Below are 18,663 nucleotides of genomic sequence, written 5' to 3'. Positions count from 1 at the left end.
TGATACCTAAATTTTTAAAAAACAAATTTAAAGCCTGTTGTGGCTATGAGCCCACAGGCCTTCTGTCCACCACCTCCCCACCCCCATCTTGACCTGTGTATGTCCTTCTTCTTGATTTTTTATTCCCTCATCTGCCCCAATCTCCCTCAGATCCTTCCTGGCGCTGATCAGATGTTAGCATTTCAAAGAGCTGGTTCCCTCCTTCCTGTAAAGTGAAAGGAAACGGGGAAGGCTGTCAACGAATCAAGTACCAAAGTAGCTAAAAACTTCCAGAAGAGGGAGTGGTTGTCTCTATCTCTCCCAAGGAAGCGAGGAACCACGTGGAGTAGTGGCCGGGCCGCTTGTCAGCAGTGCTGAAGGCAAGGTCCGCTGCCCTGGCCTGGCCTCTGGTATGCCCAACTCATTCCTATCCGGCTCCATTGCACCCTGAATCCCGACACCTTCCATGCTTCCACTCCTGACTGCACCCACCTCCCCACCCCCCCCCACCCCCCACCCCCCTGCCCCGCCACTGGCTGCACCTTGGCTCTACCCCAGTCCGGCCCTGCCTGTCTGTTCTATCTCTGGTTGGCCCCTGGGGACACATGAGGGCCCTAGAGAATGAGGTAGTGGAGTAGGGAGTGAGCACGGGCTGGAGAGAGTAGGGCTGGGGTAGGTCCGATGGCCAAACCTGGCCTTAGAGCAGGCAGGCTGTTGGACCAGGGAAGTCCGACAGTCCTGGTCCTAATTCCCAAGGTGGCTGGAACTAGGGAACACAAATCAGGCAGCGGGTCCCAGCAGGCCAGAGGCAGTGCAGTCTGCTTCCAATAGGGAGGTTGCTCTCCCTAGAACCCAGGTAAATTCAGAACTGAGCGGCCGAGCAGCCCTTATCGCCACCCAGGGGTGGTTGTCTGAACTGCCGGCTTTCCTGGACGGTAACGTTGTTCCTATCTCTGCAAACCAGGAAGTGGAGAGGTTTCCGTACACACATCCAGGCGTGTGGCATTGATCCTTCCAGATCCTCCAGCCAATAGACCAGGAGCGAGGGGAAGGCTCCAGCCCCTTGGAAAGAAAGTGGGGGGGCTTCTGAGAAGCAGGGGGTCCCTCTGTGGTGGAGGAGGGACAGGGGAAAGGAGGAGGGGGAGAAGTATGGAGAAGGGAACAGACAGAGAGCCCAGCTCTCAGACCAGGCCGCACAGGAGGGCTGGCGGATGCTGGAACTCAGGCTCTGGGGTCTCTCGGGTGCCTGGTTCCCAGCTAGTGAGACCCAGGGGACACTCAGATGCCCAACCAGACGGTCAGCTGAGGTTCACCTGGGACTGCCCAGCTGCCTGTTAGGTTGAGCAGGCTGGTTATAGAAGGGGGCAGGGCTGAGGCTGCAGGTGGGGGAGGGCAGCAGCCTCACCTCTGGGACTGAGAAGGCAGAGGCCGGAACGCATCAACCTCCCTGCCCTCTACCGTAAAGCTCTGGGGTCAAGGCCCACGTACTCTAAGGCTCCCTGCTGACAGGAACTCCCTTCTGAATGTGTGTTTTGGCCACAGTTGAGGAAGAGACCCAAGATGAGACCTTCAGTGCTGCGGAGTTTCCAGCTCTAGAAAATAGGAAGCTTGGCTTTTGTGGTGGGTGGCTTCAGGGGTCCGAGTGCATGAGCCTGTCTGTGCAGGGAGGGGATGGGATGTGGAAAAAACAGCACTTGGGGAGCCCGTCAGTGAAGCAGAAAGAGGTGTAATCCTGAGACAGCTTTCCAGCCCTACGGACCGCATTGGTTTATGCAAAAGCTGGGGTTCTCAACCGTGGATGAACATCAGACTCGCCTGGGGAGCTTTTTAAAAAAATACCCATGCCCGGGCCACCTTTCCAATCTCCTTCCCCTTTTCCCCACCCAGGTGCACCTTGAGGTTCTGACTCAGTTGATTTGAGTGGAGCCCTGGGACCACCCGCACGTGCTGAGGAAGAGGGAGGGTGTGGGAGGTGGGATGCTGCAGAAGAGAGCAAGAAGTTTAAGACAAACCCTGGATGCACCCAGGAGCAGAGTTGTAACTCAGAAATCAGCTGTGCATTTGATTTCAGGGAGCCACTCTCTAACCCCTGGATCACCAAAACTCTCTCCACAGACAGGGTGTTTGCACAAGGGAACTCGACATAACAACAAAGCCCCAAGGCTGTGGGATCTGGTGTCCCAGCCCCAATCCTTCCGCAAGATCAGACCCACAGAGTTGGCTCTGAAAGTAAATGGATGCTGACCGACAGTGACGACGAGCAGGGACTCTGGGTCTCACGGCCTGACTTTGAATCTCAGTCCTGCCACTGACAAGCTGTGTGATCTTGGCTGAGTTATTAACCTCTCTGAGCCTCAGCTTGTCCACCTGTATGTAAGACGGGGACAATGATGGCACTACTCCCCAGTATCCACGCTCCATAAAGTTTTGAGGTTGCTGTCTACACTGGCTTTATCACATCATCATCATCCTGCTGTGTTGGGGAGGGGGGTGGGGGGGGGAGTGAAGTGAGCCTCAGCCTGTGCCTCTTCCTTAATATCCAAAGCCAACAGAACAGCTTCTTGGTCCTCACTCTTCTACAGAGGGCTAGGACAAGTCCCTTCAGGTTGACTGTTCCAGCCAAGATCTGAGACACTGCCATGCTTCTGAACCCACCAGAGGGCACTCTATGCCCAGTTCATTGGTTTATTTGACAGCTACTTAAGGACTACCTACATTGTGCAAAGCGCTGGTCCCGAAGATAGGGACAAGAAGATAAAACCATGATAATTCTCCTTTCTGGGGAGTTCAGAGTTTGGTGGGTAGCACATAAGAAAAGACAGGAAAACAAAGGATTGCCTTAAAAGGTAGAAATGATACTCAAGTCAAGGCAAAAATCCCAGTGGCCAGGGTGGGAAAGGGCCTCTCCCTTCTATCAGACACAAGAAACAGTGCAGACAAGTGGCCTGGGGGTCCTGGATCCCAGCTCTGTGACCCTGCCCACATCAGTCAGTCCCGTTTGATTTCTGTCCTCCAAGAATTCTGGGAGAAGGATGAAGAGTCCTTGAAAATTCCAGAAGGATGTCCAGCCTGACCCCAAAGAGAGCCTCAGTCCATGGGACGACAGGCCTTAGGTCATCTGGCTCCTCCCCTTTCTACCTCACACACCCTGCCCCCCAAGGCAGTCCCCACCAGGTGATTGCAAGTTTCCCCGCCCTGTGGGCCAGTCACCCAGCTGTCCCAATGCTCCCAAGCAGCCTTCACAGGACCCTCAGGGGAGTCAGGAGTGGGGACAGTATATAGCTTATCTGGGTTTCCACCACAGGGCCCCAGGCTTGGTTAACTGTCACAGCCACTGGGGTCCCAGTTAGGAATACAGATTTCTGGGGCTCATCTCAGACCTCCTGCATCCAGATTCTCCAAGGCTGGGACTGGAAACCTGTCATTTCAACAAGCCGCCCAAGATGATACCTACAATCAAACAAGATTAGGAAGCTCTACCATGCAGAATTGGGATGCTTGGGATTCTACTTGTGCTCAGAGGCGGGGGATAGGCTAAGCTAGATTAGGACAGGACAGGACAGGACAGGACTGTGCCTTGCACTTCCCAGCCAACTCCATAATATTTGCTGAATGACATAAGCCAGTGCAAGTGGACTTAAAGAGCTCTCTGGCATGAACGTGTGCAGGGTACAGAGACAGGAAGCCCTACAGCTTCCCCCAGACAGCCTCTGGATTTCCCTTGGCTCCCGGAAGAGGTCGGGGACATGTCCCATCCAGAAGGAGGGCCTTGGAGTCCTGGTGAAGAGTTCCCTGCTGCACTCACTGTGCCTCTACATCCTTGAGCATCAGAAGTATTTGTTAAAGCATCGTGTGAGCAACAGAAAAGTATCTAATGGTTGTGGCAGTCCAGACCCTTTCAAAGCTGTGTTACAAATAGTTCAGGGGAAATTTTTAAAGAAGGAGAGAAAGAAGGAAAGAAAGAAAGAAAGAAAGAAAGAAAGAAAGAAAGAAAGAAAGAAAGGGGGAGGGAGGGAGGGGAGGGAGGGAGGAAGGAAGAGAGAGAAGGAAGGAAGGAAGGAAGGAAGGAAGGAAGGAAGGAAGGAAGGAAGGGAGGAAGGAAGGGAGGGAGGAAAGAAGGAAGGAAGGGGCGTCTGAATGACTCAGTCAGTTCAGCTTCCAACTTTTGGTTTTGGCTCAGGTCATGATCTTGTAGTTTCTTGACTTTGAGCTCCCTCCACCCCCACCCCCCCCACCTTGGGCTCTGGGCTGGCAGCATGGAGCCTGCTTGGGATTCTCACTCTCCCTCTCTCTCTCTGCCCCTCCCCCACTTACATGCGCTTTCTCTCTGTCTCTCTCTTTCAAAACCAATTAATTTTTTAAACTTTTTTTTAAAAATTAAAAGAAAAAGAAAAGAATAGTTCCAGCACAGGATGGGATGGCTCAGGCCACCTTTGTGTCACGGGGGAGGTTGTGGCCAGCAGGATCCTGGTTTACAGCCTGGCAGTTCCCCCTGTCACCGACTGTGCGTTGGGAGGAGGGACTGGGAGACCCCAGTGAAGAAGTAAAGCCCAGGAGAGAAGGTGGAGATGACGAGGTTAGGGCCTCTCTAAGGATTTCAAGATTTAAAATCTGCACGTGGAGGAAGGTCCTAAAGGAATGACCATCAGAAAGATAAAACACAGGGAAGAAACAACAACAACAACAACAAAGATAAAACGCAGAACTTCTAGGATTAGTGTCAAGATTCTTCCAAGAAGCCCTGACTCTGTCCCCAGGTCCCCCGCTCCTGGCTGGCCAAAGGGTGGTCAGAAAACCTTCCCTGGTCATAGTTGGGACAGCCGAGGCAGGATGGCCACCTGAAAAGGCATTTCCTTGGCGTCCAGTACCCGGGAATGCCGGGGTGGGGGACCTCCCTCCCACCCTGCAAGGCTGAACTTCCTTGAGGACCCCGATGAGCCAGAAACCAGTCAGGAGGACTAGCTGTCCCTCTTGCCCTCCAGTGGGAACACGACACTGCATTTGGGTGTTACCTCTGGCTCGTGTGTCCTTGGAAGACAGGATTCTCCAACCTCCTCCCAGGTGGTCTTAGGCCCAGATGGGCTGGTGCTGCTCACTCCTGGGGGTGGCTGAGGCAGCGGTGTCTCTGTGCCCCGAGGTGGGCAGGTGCCCATGGCTTTTATGGCTTCCCTAGGGGACGACTGTGGGCCCATGGTGACATCCAATCACAGCTCTGTTGCCTCATCTGGGATGCTGGGGGACAGATGCTTTTATAGAAACATGAAAGACAAGAAAGCACACTGTCTAAACAGAGGGACTTCACTCTCCCCGTTTGCTCCTTGCCCGCCCACCCTTGACCCAGATCTGTAGCCCATATCTGGGAAGGGGGCACACGGATCTCAATGTTCTTGGCCCATGGACAACAGATACTTGTCGCCGCTTATTAATGCCATCTGCTTTCCTAGGGGTGGGGAAGAATCTCAACCTGGTGCCAGGGAGACTCAGCCCCCGTGTGGGGGTGCCCCATCGTCCTCCCAAGAGAACCAAGAATGATACGCTCCACGGCCTCTCCCCAGGGCCCTCTGCATTCCTCAAGTGGCCTTGGTTACTGCCTGCGCCAACAGGCCCACCCCCTTCCCACCTCGCCCAAGAACCCCAGCTGTTAGGGGCCGAATTCCCTCCCAACCCCATTCCCTATGGTGAAGTCCTAGTACCTCAGAATGGGACCTGATTTGGAGATGGGGGTCTTTACAGGAATAAGGTACAGTGAGGTCATTAGGGCAGGACTTAATCCAGTATGACTGGTGTCCTTATAAAAAGGGGACATTTGAGGGGCGCCTGGGTGGCGCAGTCGGTTAAGCGTCCGACTTCAGCCAGGTCACGATCTCGCGGTCCGTGAGTTCGAGCCCCGCGTCGGGCTCTGGGCTGATGGCTCGGAGCCTGGAGCCTGTTTCCGATTCTGTGTCTCCCTCTCTCTCTGCCCCTCCCCCGTTCATGCTCTGTCTCTCTCTGTCCCAAAAATAAATAAAAAACGTTGAAAAAAAAAATTAAAAAAAAAAAAAAAAGGGGACATTTGGACACAGAGACACACATAGAGGAAAGATAACATGAAGAGCCACAGGGACAAGATGGCCATCTGTAAGCTCAGGAAAGACGCCGGGACGGACCCTTCATTTGGGGAACCTCGGAAGGAGCCAACTCTGCTGACACCTTGATTTCGGACCTCCAAACTCCAGAACCGAGAGGACAGAACACATTTCTGTTGTGTAAACCACTGGGTCTGTGATGCCTTGTTAGATGGCCCGCACAGATACACCAGGTTCCCTGCTCACTGGTCCCTAAGGGGAAGGGAAATTCTGATGACTCAGACCCCCCCCCCCCCACCAACTTCCATGACCCTGACCAAGGGAGAGACACTCATCCAGCTCAGGCTGCCCCCTCCACTCCACACTGGGATCTGAGACACAGCCTCTCCCACGTGAGCCCCCATCTCCCAACATGGGTACCCAGATACTTGCACACACAGGGTGTGGCTTTGTCCTCGCAGCCTGAGAACAAGACGGCACCTGATGAGATAGTAAAGTAGCTGCAGAATTCACGCAGAGGGTGGACAGCCCCTCCCAGAGATCCCCGGGGCAGGCGTGTGGCTGAAGTGCCCCGGGAGGTGGGGTTCACGGATCCCCGAGGAGGAGGGAGAATTGTGTGCTGGAGTTCAAGGAGGGACCTGACGTTCATGAGCGTGATGGCAGGGAGCAGCCTTTAATAAACATTGAGGAAGGACTGATGAGCGAATGAATGAGTGAGTCAGAAGTCATTCCCACGTCTGTATTCTCTGCAAATCTAACTCAGTGTCCTCAGAACTGCAGCTACTGAGCAAGGTTGGTGGGGAGTGGGCGTGGAGGCGGGGGTCCCATGCACCTACATGCCATGAACACACTCTGCCTTACCGGGCCCTCCATCTACAACCTCCTCAAAAGTCCTCCCAAGGGGAGAATGCTCTGGAAAAAAAAAAAAAAAAAAAAAAAAAAACAGAGGCAGGGTGAAAGCTGCCTATTTTTCTCGGAGGGTGGGGCGTGAGAGGTGCGGCCAAGGACGGCTGAGGTCTGGCGGTTGTGAAGGGTGAGCACTGACAATACCAGTGGGTGGGGTCACGTCCGGGGAGGGAGGAATGATACAGGGTGAGCTCACCTTGGGGTTCCTTTTCTTTTCTCAGATCAATTTTTTTAAAAATACACAATTTATTTTCATGGAGAAGGAAAGAGGAAGGGGAAGGAGGGAGGGATAGAAGGAGGGAGCAAGAAAACAGTCAAAAGTTCTCCTGACCTTCACGAGCCCCGGTGACCCACCCCCTCCACTTTACACTGGTATGGGGACTTGTGACTCTCTGTTTTGTTTTTAAAGTTTATTTATTTATTTTGAGAGAGAGCATGAGCAAGGGAGGGACAGAGAGAGGGGCAGAGAGACAGAATCCCAAGCAGGCTCCGCGCTGTCAGCTGAAACCAAGAGTCGGACTCAACCGACTGAGCCACCCAGGCGCCCCTGACTCTTTGTGCAAATGCAGGTAGATATGAATATCTATGAGGAGGGGCCACTGTTAAAACCTTCCCCTCTAAGTACGGGATTGGATTCTTTTGGAAACTCTACTTTGCGTGGGGGATGGGGGGCAGATGCTGCTGGAATCTGATGCCAACATCTTGATGTTGAGGCCATCTTGATGACCACCCCCAAACAGCCCTGGTTAAGGAACAGAACGAATCTTCTCCAGCTGGGACTGATTTATTTCTGTCCTTTAAAACCCTGCTCCCCTACCTGGCCCCCCAACCTCCATGTGTGTGCACATGCATGCTCGTGTATGTGCGTGTGTGTGTGTGTGTGTGTGTGTGAGAGAGAGAGAGAGAGAGAGAGAGAGAGAGAGCCTGGTTTTTGCCTCCCCTGTGGAAAGAGAGACTGAGCCCTGCCACATCTGGTCGGCCCCCAAGAGTCCACATCTGAACCCCAGCTGACCAGGATGCTCCCTTAACCCTCAGACCTGACAGCCCCTGGGCTCGGTTGGTGGCCTCAGCCCACTGCGTCCCCTCCCCCACCTCCTCTCCACCAACCCCTGAGGCTGCCTGACTGACACAGACACACCCTGTCTCTTTCTGGTGCCCAACTACCGGCTGCTACAGAGGAACACCGAGTTCACCGAGTTTCTCTGTCCCTGGTCTCCGCCAGCACTCACATCAGGGCAGGGGCCAGAAGGTGTTTGCACAGCGAGAGGAGCAGGCTGGTCACCATGCTGCCCAAATGCTGTCAGGCCAGCGGTCACAGTCCCTAGGTTGGCCACAGGCATCTGTAAACCCTCGTGAAGAAGGGGATCCAGGAATGCTGTCCCAGAGACCCCGCTGGCAGAAGTCCCGGCTCAGGACCCCCTGCTCTGTGGGCAGCAGGTTCCACGGCCACTGTAATACCCCAGGGGAGTGTTTCTCAACCCAAGCCAGTGTGCCCCCAGGTGACACTGGGCGATGTCTGGGGATATTTTTGGTTGTCACAACTAGGGGGATGGTGATGATACTGAGTATCTGGCAGGTAGAGGCCAGGGATGCTAGCATCCTACAATGCTAATGGCAGCACCCACCACAAAGAACGATCCGGGCCCAATGTCAGTGGTTTGAGGCTCAGAAACTCTGTTCTGGAGGCAGCCCCGAGGCCGCGATGGTGCTCCCCGTGCGCGGGGCCCCATCGCACCCCGCAATGCAAAGGTAATGAGCCCAGCGCTCCTCCCGGAAGGGATTCCGCCTCGTGGGGACAAAGACCTACTTGCCTGGGCCCCGGCTTCATTCAGGGCCCAGAGACACCGGGATGACCGCGACAGGTATTGGCCTGCGTCTGGGGCCGAACAGACCGGGAGGGCACAGGAAAAAAGTCACAAAGGACTGCAATCACGGGAGGGGAGACTGAGCGGAAGCAGAGGGTCTGGGCCAGGCCCCCGGGCTGGGGAGGGGCCACGCTACCGCCCACTCCCAGCTGGCGGTGGAAGCGGAGCCAGCCGGTCGGGGCCGGCTCGTCCCGGCGGAGGGGGATCGGGTTGCAGGGAGGTCGGGGCGGGGCGCGGGAGGCGGCCTGGGGTTGGCTGGGGGCGGCCCCCGCGAGAGTGACGTCAGAGCCCCGAGTCGGTCCCCACCCCCACGTCCCAGCACGCCAGGTGGGTTGGGTGCGGTGGCGGCGGCGGCCGACTGCGTTCGGGAGCCGGCGCCTTCCGCCTGGAGCCCCGGAGGGCAGGGCCGCGGCGGGAGCGCTCGGCTGACGGCTCCCTAAAACCTTCGCAGGCCCCCGGCCCCGCCGGATGCTGAAGCCTTCGTGCTCACTCTGGGCGGCCGGGTCGGAATCGGGCGCCCCCGGCCGTGGCTTGAAGGGGCCTGGGGACCGAGCGGAAAGCCACTGGGATTCGGGCCCCCGCATCTCTGTTCCAGGGACAGTCCTGCGTGCACCCAGTTCTGCGCCAGACCTTGAGGACGCGAGGGCGCCCCCTCAGCACAGCGTGTGCTTTGGGGTCACCTCTCAAACTGCCGGGGGCCTCACCTCCACGGCTTAAGCAGAGCTGGAGGCTCGGGGTCCATTTTACAGATGAGGAAAGTGAGGCAGAGTCAGAGGAGCCAGTAAGAACCAGGTCCCACCTGAGGAGCGTGGAGCCGTGTTGGGGGGCGGGGAGCGGCCGCTGGTGGAAGCGTGATCCACCTGCCTAAGGCCGACCGACCGGTACGGATCCAGGAGGGACCCCGCTGCCACCACATCCACTTCAGCCCTCGCGTCTGACTTGGCAAAGGAGGAGTTAGGCTGTGAGTCCCCAGAGTTGGAGCTCGGTAAACATTTGCTGTGGACTGAAAGCAGTTCAATCCCCCCTCTTCAGCGTGGTTTCTTGACTTCCGGTGACCCAGGTGACCCTCTGAAAACCTGGATTGTCAACCACTGCCAGGGGAGGTCTGTCCCTCTCCTTAGCATCCCCCTCCAATCCAAGCAACCCGCTACCCCAACCTCCCTGGGACCTTTGGGGGACGGCAGAGAAAAGGGAAGGTGGACCCTCTGGAGGACAGCATTCAGCGAAATCTGGCCTAGAAACCATTGTGTCTAGGCAGAAAACACTAGACGGCTAGCTCCTGGAAGCTCTGCCTTGGCTGTGACTTTCACAGAATGAACTTGAGGAGCTAGAACACTAAAAACCAACTCGGGGTATTAGTACTTCCGTTTTACACGTGAGCAAACGGAGCTGCCCAAGGTCACACAGCTAGTTAAGCAAGCAATGGGATCCAAACCCACAGCTGTCTGATACCTGGGTCACGCTCTCTTTGCGGAACTGCTTCTGGCTGACAGGGCAGTTGGTTTCTGGTCCTCATTTCCTTCCCCGGACCTCTTTCATTCACCCGCACCCCACAGAGGGGTCCAGCACCCCAGCCTCCACCCGTTAGTATCCCTTTTTCAGTGAGAGGAAGGTCAGAGCCGCGCCCTCAACCCAAGGGCGAGGGTGAGGTCAGAACATTACCCTGCCAGGCGCAGGTACTAAATAATTCATGTGGCTGCTGTGAAGCGGGGGCTGCAGCTTCCGGGAGGGCCCAGGAGGCACACGGCAGGCAGACCGGAAACAAAATCTGGTCACTTGAACTTGAGTCTGATCTCTGCAGACCCCATGGAGCTAGAGAAAAGGGCTAGGTTTGGTGAGAACGGGTTGGAGGACATGACCCCAGGCAAGTCACTTAGCCTGTTTGTTTCTTGCTCTTCTGTGAGGTGTAAACCATTACAGGGAACCAAAACTGCAGTGTGCCGGGCACGGCCCTTGGCAGGTTCTCAGGGGAGGTACTGATCATCCCCTGGCCCTGTCTGACTTCCCAGGAGCTCTTGTATTTCAGTGATGGCCTCCAGCATACCAGGCTGCCCCAGGACTATGAGAGGGGCTGTCCTCCTCTGTCGCCCCATCCCTACATTCCCAGACCTTGTGGGGGTGCGGGCGGGGCCACGCATTTTGGCTGTTTTGGGAGGCTCAGTTTCCTCCCTTAGAATAAATCCCTAACCAAGAGAAAGTTCGTTGGAATCAAACAGCCTCGATTGGTCTAGAAGGCAAAGAGACTAGGTTACAAATATGTATTATGAAATCCCAGAAAAATTCTCAACGAACACACCGGGTTTCTGTGGTTATAATTCCTCACAGAGGATGAAGTCATCTGATTCTGAGCAGTGAGGGTCCAAACTACTCTGCTTCCAGCTGAGTGGCTGGTCGGTGTGAAATTTACCAAGGTCTGATGTCACCGGCAACAGGTTCTAGACTCTTCTAGTTTTTTTCCATTCCAGGCTCGTTTGTGATGTAGCTGGACCACTTGGGGGAAGGCACCTTCCTCCTAAAAACACACCTATTGTCTCCAGTTGGCCAAGGACTGGAGGGAGCAGAGCCACTGGGTGTCCCTAACTAAGCCAGGGTAGCCTGTATCTTTCAGGAGCCCATCTTCCCAAGCCTACGCATGGATCCCTGGAGGACTCAGGCTATGAACAAACCCACATTCACCACAGGCTGCTCTTCGGGACTGCCTGGCGGGGCCAGGACTCACAGGAGACTATCACGTTGAAAAGCAAAGACGGTGCCTTTATTCACTGTGAGGGATCTTGGGGCCGCTAACCTAGATCAAGAGAAGCCTGAGGTGCACAGAGCTCCCCCTTCCCCTCCATCAGAGGGACGTAATGCACCATTCATGGAGGTAAGTAACCCAGTACAGGGATCGGTAATGGGGGGGGGGGGGGGGACGTGCTGTCACACACAGTCTATGGCTACTCTCTCTGCAGGACCTGTTAGCCCAATTTAGCTCCGGAAAAATATTCCAGTTAACAAAGGCACAGCCTGCTTAGGGGCAGGAGGGTAGCGCTGGAGAGCTGTGGGCGGACTACAGGGCAAGGTCAGGTCCTACTCTGGTTCTTTGCCTCACCCTGGGCCCCCAGAGGCAACTCTTGCGCTGAGCACTGAGCTCCAGCCATGCGCCAGGGGAGGCCCCCTCAGACCAGCCCGCTCTGTCTGGTACCTGAGGGCAGGACCAAGTCAGAAGACCTCGTCCCCACGAGTCTCCAGCTGTACACACATCTCCGTCCTCGGTGCCACCGTCATCAGGTCCTAAAGGATGCCCCCCCTCCATTCCCTCCGTGGCCATCAGGACCCTCTGGAGCATGTCATGGGAGAGAACACTGCCAGCAGAGATGTGTACCTCAGCCAAGTCCCAGTTCTGTGAGCAGTGGAGACCCCAACCCACGTGGCCTGGGACTCTCAACCGGCCCCTGAGAATGGGGCCCCAGACCCCACCTTGTGTCTCGATGCACCCCGGTCGGTTGCAGGTGGGGAAGGCATGGGGCTGTGGCGTAAAGGGGCACGTGAGGGAAGCACCAAAGGGGCTGAGACCCAGCACCCACAAGCCGCGAAGAGGAGCGGTGTCTACGTAGGCCTCGGGCTGAGCTCTGTCCCAGCTCAGGGGCCTTCCGCGGTCCAGGTGGCGGCAGGAGGCCCTGATGAGAAAGACGGGAGCCAAGTTCTGCCAGGGCTCTGCTCCCAACACTCACGGAGGAGATTCACCCAGGCGCAGGCGGGGCAAGCTGATGTTGGACACCAAAACAGCCGGAAGGCCCAGGGCGTGAAGACAGGGCATCTGAGGATGGCCATCTGGAGAACCACAGCATGGGGGCACACGGGCTGTGACTGGGGGGGAAGGGCGTTGACGGGGGACGGAGGCAGGCCTAGCAGTTCTGCAGATCCTTGTGGCCTCAGTCACTTGGGGACCAGGAAAGGCTGGGCTGGCCCTGGGGCCCCAGCCACACACCTCGGGGCTTCACAGGTACCCACTCAGTCCACTGCTTCAGGGTGGTGGCCTCCGGTCCCTCCCAGCTCCAATGACAAGGGCGGGAGAGGTGCTGGGCCCTGCCCAGCCTGGACAGAGGCCTGAGGACATCAGGACGGCGTGTGGTTCAGGGAGGAGGGCTTCTACCATCTTGTTTTATTTTGCGGGGACTGAGCCTAAAGCAACCAGAAAGAACAAGAGTCAAAGGGGACCCCCCCTACCGCTCGGGGCCCAAGCACTGACTTTTACTAAAAAAAGTGTCTGAGGCCCCGGGGGGGGGCTGGTGCAATCTGACATAGAAGGGAAACTCTGGGAGAAGTTTGTTTTTCTTCCGGCAACCTTTCTCTCCCTTCCAATAGAGACATTTGTTTTTTCCCTGCAACCGGTGTCAGAAAATAGCTTCTGACCAGCTGGGGAGAAACATTCCCAAGCTTGGGAGGGGCGGGTTTGGCAGCCCCTTTGCAAAGCCCTGAGCCGGTGTTCAAGGGTCAAAGCTCTGCGCTCATCCAGGCCCCGGCCACTGGGGCCTACTGGCCATCCCAGGGTAGGCCTAGGAAGATGGGTCTCAAAGACAACCTGGCTGGTCTTGGGGTGGCCACTTCTAGAGGCTGTGTGGCCTCTCTGGCTCAGTCTATTTACCTGTGAGAGGGCCCAGGACCTCGAAACCCCTAACTTGCCTCTAAGGCCCTGTCCAACCCTACAATGGCACGATTCTGGGATGCTGACTCCACAAAGAGGACAGAATACTGTCCTGTCCATCTTTCTGGACAGCTACGAGGTTTAAAATGACCTGATGTGGGGGCACCTGGGTGGCTCAGTCGGTTAAGCATCTGACTTCGGCTCAGGTCAAGATCTCGCGGTTTGTGGGTTCAAGCCCCCCATCGGGCTCTGTGCTGACAGCTCGGAGCCTGGAGCCTGCTTGGGATTCTGTGTCTCCCTCTCTCTCTGCCCCTCCCCAGCTCGCGCTCTGTCTCTCTCTCTCTCTCAAAAGTGAATAGACGCTAAAAAACATTTTTTTTTTTTTTTAAATAAAAAATAAAATGAGCTGATGTGGAAAGGCTGTGTTTACAGTAAAGGACTGAGCAAGTGAACATGTTAATAACTGCCCAGGGATGAAACCAACCAGAACCGGCCGACCCTTTCCACCTTTGGAAACCCACTTTGTAAACAAGTCCCAGTGCACAGTGTGCTCTAATGGCACGAGGCGACGATTCTCCGCCTCGTCCCCTAAAGGATCTTGACGGCCATTGCCCCGAAGAGGGTCTGAAGTCGGCCTAGCTTCCCTTACCCACACCTTACCCACAGAGCTGCCTGATGGCGGGCCCCTGCCTTCCCTGCTCTGGCCTCACGTATGGCAGGTGGAGGGGGTCCTGGAGGAAAACTGCCTGATTTCAGATAAACCCAGAGCTGGACTAGACCCCACACAGGAGCTGGGCCCCAAATTCGTTCTAATTGCAGGGTTACCCAGGCTCAGCTGCAGACTCCTTCCCTGGGTACAGGCGTCAGCTACTTGCTTGCATGGAAGGAAACATCGGCAGCAGCTTTCACACAAACTGGATTTGGAGGGAGAAAGAGGAACCACCCACAGCCCGTAAAAGGAGGAGGCCCATTCGGTGACCAAGAGCCCAGGTCAGAAACGACATTCCCAGAGGAAGGGCTAATAAAGCAAAAACGTGTTTATTAGGCACCCTTGCTCCTCACAGAGGAGCAAGACCCAGGACAGACGCTCCTGAGAAACCTCTCGAGGTTGCAGGAATCTCTTGGAAGATTCCAGAAAGTATTGGCACTGACTGGCCACCACCCCCAAGAAGAACACTATCTGGCTGGAGCATGAAGCTAAGGTGAGCTTCTCAACTCCACAAACACCGAGGAGTCGGGGGGGGGAGTGGGGGGCCCTGGGACACCCCCCCCCTGCCCCCGCCCAAACACTGGCAGACAGGGAGGGCTTTCCTGGCTCTGGGGCACAGTTGCCCGGAGCCACTGAGGGGTCAGGGAAGTAGGAGAGCAGTGGGCTCTTCTCCAGGGCCAGGTCCCCGCAGGGCCCTCCCCAAATCTGCCTGCCTTCTCCTGGCCGCCGACTCAGTCCCACACGTAGGGGTTTCTAAAGACCTGGGAGTTCTTGCCGTCTTTCGGCGATGTGGCTCCCTGGTGGCTCTGGGCCGCATACATGTCTTCGGCCCTCAGGGTGGAATTGGCACTGCCCATCACCTGGCTGTTGGCGGTGGCTCGTGGGAGGATGACGTCGTAAGCTCCTTCAGACTGGAAGGAAGGACAGGAGGTCTCACAGCCAGGTTCCGCCAGGGCGGACGCACAAACACTCTGCTTCCTGCGGGGCCGTGCCTGCCAGCTGCCCCCTCCCTGCTCCCCCCCACCGCCTCCCCCAGCAGTGTCCCCACTTCTGGAAGCGGAGGGGCTGGCTTCTGACCTCAAGCCTCACCCTGCAGAGCTCCAGGCCTCTAGACACAGAGGAGGCGCCTGTCACCTCAGACGGTCCTGGGGCTTCACTATTATTCTCCGAAGGACCCTTTGCTCAAGCCCCCTCCCTCCTGCTCCCAATGCCTTAGGGAAATCCTGGGGCCCAGTGGAGGGTGAACCACATACTGAGTGCAACTGCCTGCCTGGTAACGCTCCCAGGCGCCCGTCTCCCCAGACTCTTCCCGGAGGCCTCCAAATGGCACTACACCGCCTGGCAGTCATAGCTGCTGTCTGCCTGGCCGAGGACGGCCTTCGGATAGCCCACGTTTCTCATCTTGAAGCCTGGGCCGGCTAGTCAGATGTGGAGACTTAAAACCCAAATTCTCGGGGCGCCTGGGAGGCTCAGTCGGTGAAAGCGTCTGACTCTGGGTTTCAGCTCAGATCAGGATCTTCAGGATCTTCGGATTCGTGAGTTCGAGCCCCACATCGGGCTCTGCACTGTTGGCACAGAGCCTGCTTGGGATTCTCTCCCTCTCTCTGCACCTCCCGCATCTCTCTCTCTTTCTCTCTCAGAATAAACTGAAGAACAAAAAAGCAAAACAAAAACAAAAAACCACACACACACACACACACACACACACACACAACAAATTCTCTGCCCGGAACCTGGCTAGAGCTGTGATGACCCTATTCCTGTGGGGGGGGAGACAACTGTGGGGTGAGAAGGGCCCAGAGGCACCCGGCCCAGCTCTCACCCTGGAGGGAAGGTGAACTCCTTGCCCCACCTGCCTTATCGTTACAGAAAGACCCATCACGAAACCCCTGCCGCTTCAGGGTCCCAAGCCGCCTTCTGTCTCATCAGAACCGGCTGGTCCTTCCACTCGTTTGCACCCAGGTTCGGGCCCCAGGTGCTCCTCCTGCTGGTTTGCAACCCCCAGCTCCCCTGGGGGGACATCTAGCTCCAGGGACATCTAGATGGGTGGTTCTCCAACCTGGGTGTGCAACAGAATCACCTGGGCAGTTTGTTAAGCCACAGCCAACACCTAGTCAGGATCCAACCCAGTGGTGGCCTGGTAAATGTTTACCTGGGGTGAGGAGGGAGGGAACGTTCCACTGATTTCTGTGGGCGGGTACTCCCCATGTGGCAGATTCCAAGTTATCAAGATGATACCACTGAAGAGATGCTAACCACCAGCCCCATCCAGTTTGCATTTATAGCAAGTTCCCCGGTGATGGTAATGCTGGGGGCGGGAGGCGGGGGGGGGTTGAGGAATCTGGAGACCACGTTTTGAGAATCACCACATCAGAGAAAATATCCCTGTCCGTCCAGATCCTACCCGCAACTCAGGGAAGCAGGACTCAGGTGCACAGGTGAGTGAAGGGTGGCAAGGCTGGGGCATCCGCTGAAGGAAGGATCCAGGGGTGGGGGAGAGGGAGGGGTTCCACAGCCTCGGAGGCTGTAACCAGCAAACTCGATGTCCTTCAGAGACTCCCTCCCCTCCCAGTGCCCGGCTGCAGGTTCACAGGTTCAGCTTCGGGAGAAGGAAGGGTCTGGGACTGTAAGTTTCAGATGTTCACTGCACCCTGCCCCCCACCCCAGGGGCTCACGGCAGGGAAGGGGGGCGGGATGAGAACACCACCCCGCTGACCTCCCTCGTTTCCGGTTCCCAGCATCCTGCCAAGGCGGGTCACTGACCTCTCCCCACAGTGACTGCCAGCCCGGGAGAAGGAACATATATGGAGTGAGTGAAAATCTAAACCCCTGTCTTCCTGTTCCCACCCCCCGCTGGCTAATGGAGCATCTGGTTTCCAGAACCCACTGTTGGGGGGTGGGGGGGTGAGGTTGAGAGCTGCCTTCTCCTGCCTGTGGGGGGAAGGGAGCCTGGGCCCTCTTGGGACAGCTGTGGTCGAGGAGTTAATACTAACCTGGATCTGCTTTGGGGTCCTCTGTGCCTTTGGGGGCACCAAAGAATGACACCTACCTACCTACCTGGCTGAGACCTTCCTCTGTCCTTCCCTAAGCTGCTTAGGGTAAAGCTGGCACCTCCACCAGCTCAAAGAGGGCCTATTCTGCATTCTCCACAGCAAGGGACCCCAGTCACCGTGCGACGCTCCATGACACAGGGCAGGTCCCACTGCGGTGAAGCTGAGGGCGGTGTATACAACTCCGGAAAAAGGGCATCAGGAGCCCCGCTTGGTTCCCTGAGCCTGATGCATCAGAGGGAGAAGCCAGCCTTCTCCATCCATACCCCACCCCACCCTGCGCTGGCCACACGGCCTCTGCACCTGCCCGCTCAGGCTGGGCTCCGTGACCCCAGCAGGGTCACAGAGACCCTGGGACCCCACTCACCGGGCCTTTGTGCATCAGGGCCATCTCGGTGGGCTGGTACACACTGGTCAGCAGCTGCCCATTGTACCCGCTGTATGGGGACACCGGTCTCTTAGCTGCGAAGAAACACAGGAGCCGTTTGGAGGCTGGACTCTCAGGCAGGGCTCCCCAAGGGGAGCACACAGAGGGAAGGGGGGGGGGGGGTCTCACCTGCCCAGGGAGGACATCGAACCCAGGGAGGAAGCCTGGCCGGGGTTGGGCAGCTTGGAGGTAAGGCTGCAGGTGTGGGGGCCCCTCAAGAGCCCAGCATGCCTCTGTCGGGAATCAAGGCAAGCAGGATGTTGCCTGCCTTCCCCTCAGGCCTCCCTGCCGTGTGAGGACCACCCCCTCCCCCCACTTCAGCAAAGAAAACTGCTCCTGTCAGCAACCTCCACATCCCCATCCGCCCTGCGGGGCCAGAGGCCAAGAGGGGCACATGGGCCTTCGTTCGGCCGCCTTCCAAGATGGCCAGGCTCCAGCGCTGGCCTCTATCACTGCAGGCCAGCTGCTAGACACTAGGGTAGGCACAGCAGAGACCCCACAGCCTGAGACTCCTCACGTCGTCACAAAGCAGAACTGGATGCTGACCCTCCAGGACCCCACGGCCCAGAGCCCCACCAGGAGGACTGAGTGTACCTCCCGTCCTGTGGCACGCTGGCAAGTTTCCAGAATGATTTTCAGTTCCAGGAATACCTCCCCAGGCCTTGGCCCAGCTGGCATCCCGATCTGTTCTCCCCTGCTGGGGTTCCCAGGGTGTCGGAGGAAAGCTGCTGACCAACCCCTGGGGCCCGAGAGCAGGCTGTGCCTCAAGGAGAGGCGGGCGGCTGTCTGTCTCCTGCAGACTGATGGCCCGCGGCTCTGAGGGACCACAACTATACAGGGCTGGCTTCCTAAGTGCTGGGTCGGTTCCATTGATTTTTCCATTTAGAAAAAAAAAAGAAAGAAAGAAAAAGAAAAACCCTCACAGCCCCAGAAGTGTTCGCCTTGAGAGGACAAAGGCTGAGTACTGCTGGGGCTTCTGGGCCAGGCAGCAGAGGTGGGCAGGGAAGGTCCTGCCCAAGTGTGCACACAAGCCCC

General features: G+C 56.9%; 2 protein-coding genes across 9 annotated transcripts in view; both read right to left on the bottom strand.

Moving 5' to 3' along the window:
* CD300A (CD300a molecule) overlaps nucleotides 1-5,243 on the bottom strand; it is a 50,716-nt gene extending 45,473 nt beyond the window's left edge. For 3 of the 6 annotated variants that reach the window (XM_049637739.1, XM_049637740.1, XM_049637742.1), the window contains exon 1: nucleotides 4,992-5,241. The gene's annotated coding sequence lies outside the window, so the exon portion shown is untranslated. Of the gene's footprint in view, nucleotides 1-4,991 lie in introns of all 6 variants that reach the window. The other 3 variants (XM_049637745.1, XM_049637746.1, XM_049637744.1) reach the window with 3 other exon arrangements.
* Nucleotides 5,244-10,567: 5,324 nt separating this feature from the next.
* Nucleotides 10,568-18,663, bottom strand: part of GPRC5C (G protein-coupled receptor class C group 5 member C) — a 17,267-nt gene continuing 9,171 nt past the window's right edge. For 2 of the 3 annotated variants that reach the window (XM_049637724.1, XM_049637723.1), the window contains exons 3-4: nucleotides 17,569-17,663; nucleotides 14,570-15,062 (exon numbers count right to left, since the gene is read on the bottom strand). In XM_049637724.1, coding sequence (XP_049493681.1) covers nucleotides 14,883-15,062; nucleotides 17,569-17,663 — 275 coding nt within the window. In that variant the 3' untranslated portion in view covers nucleotides 14,570-14,882. Of the gene's footprint in view, nucleotides 11,364-12,522; nucleotides 12,980-14,569; nucleotides 15,063-17,568; nucleotides 17,664-18,663 lie in introns of those variants that run through there. The other variant, XM_049637722.1, reaches the window with a different exon arrangement.

This window comes from Panthera uncia, chromosome E1 (genome assembly GCF_023721935.1).
Source record: "Panthera uncia isolate 11264 chromosome E1, Puncia_PCG_1.0, whole genome shotgun sequence".
In the NCBI taxonomy this organism is placed as follows: Eukaryota; Metazoa; Chordata; class Mammalia; order Carnivora; family Felidae; genus Panthera; species Panthera uncia.
The sequence above is the reverse complement of the archived record's forward strand: the minus strand, read 5'-3'. Positions and strand labels throughout refer to the sequence as shown.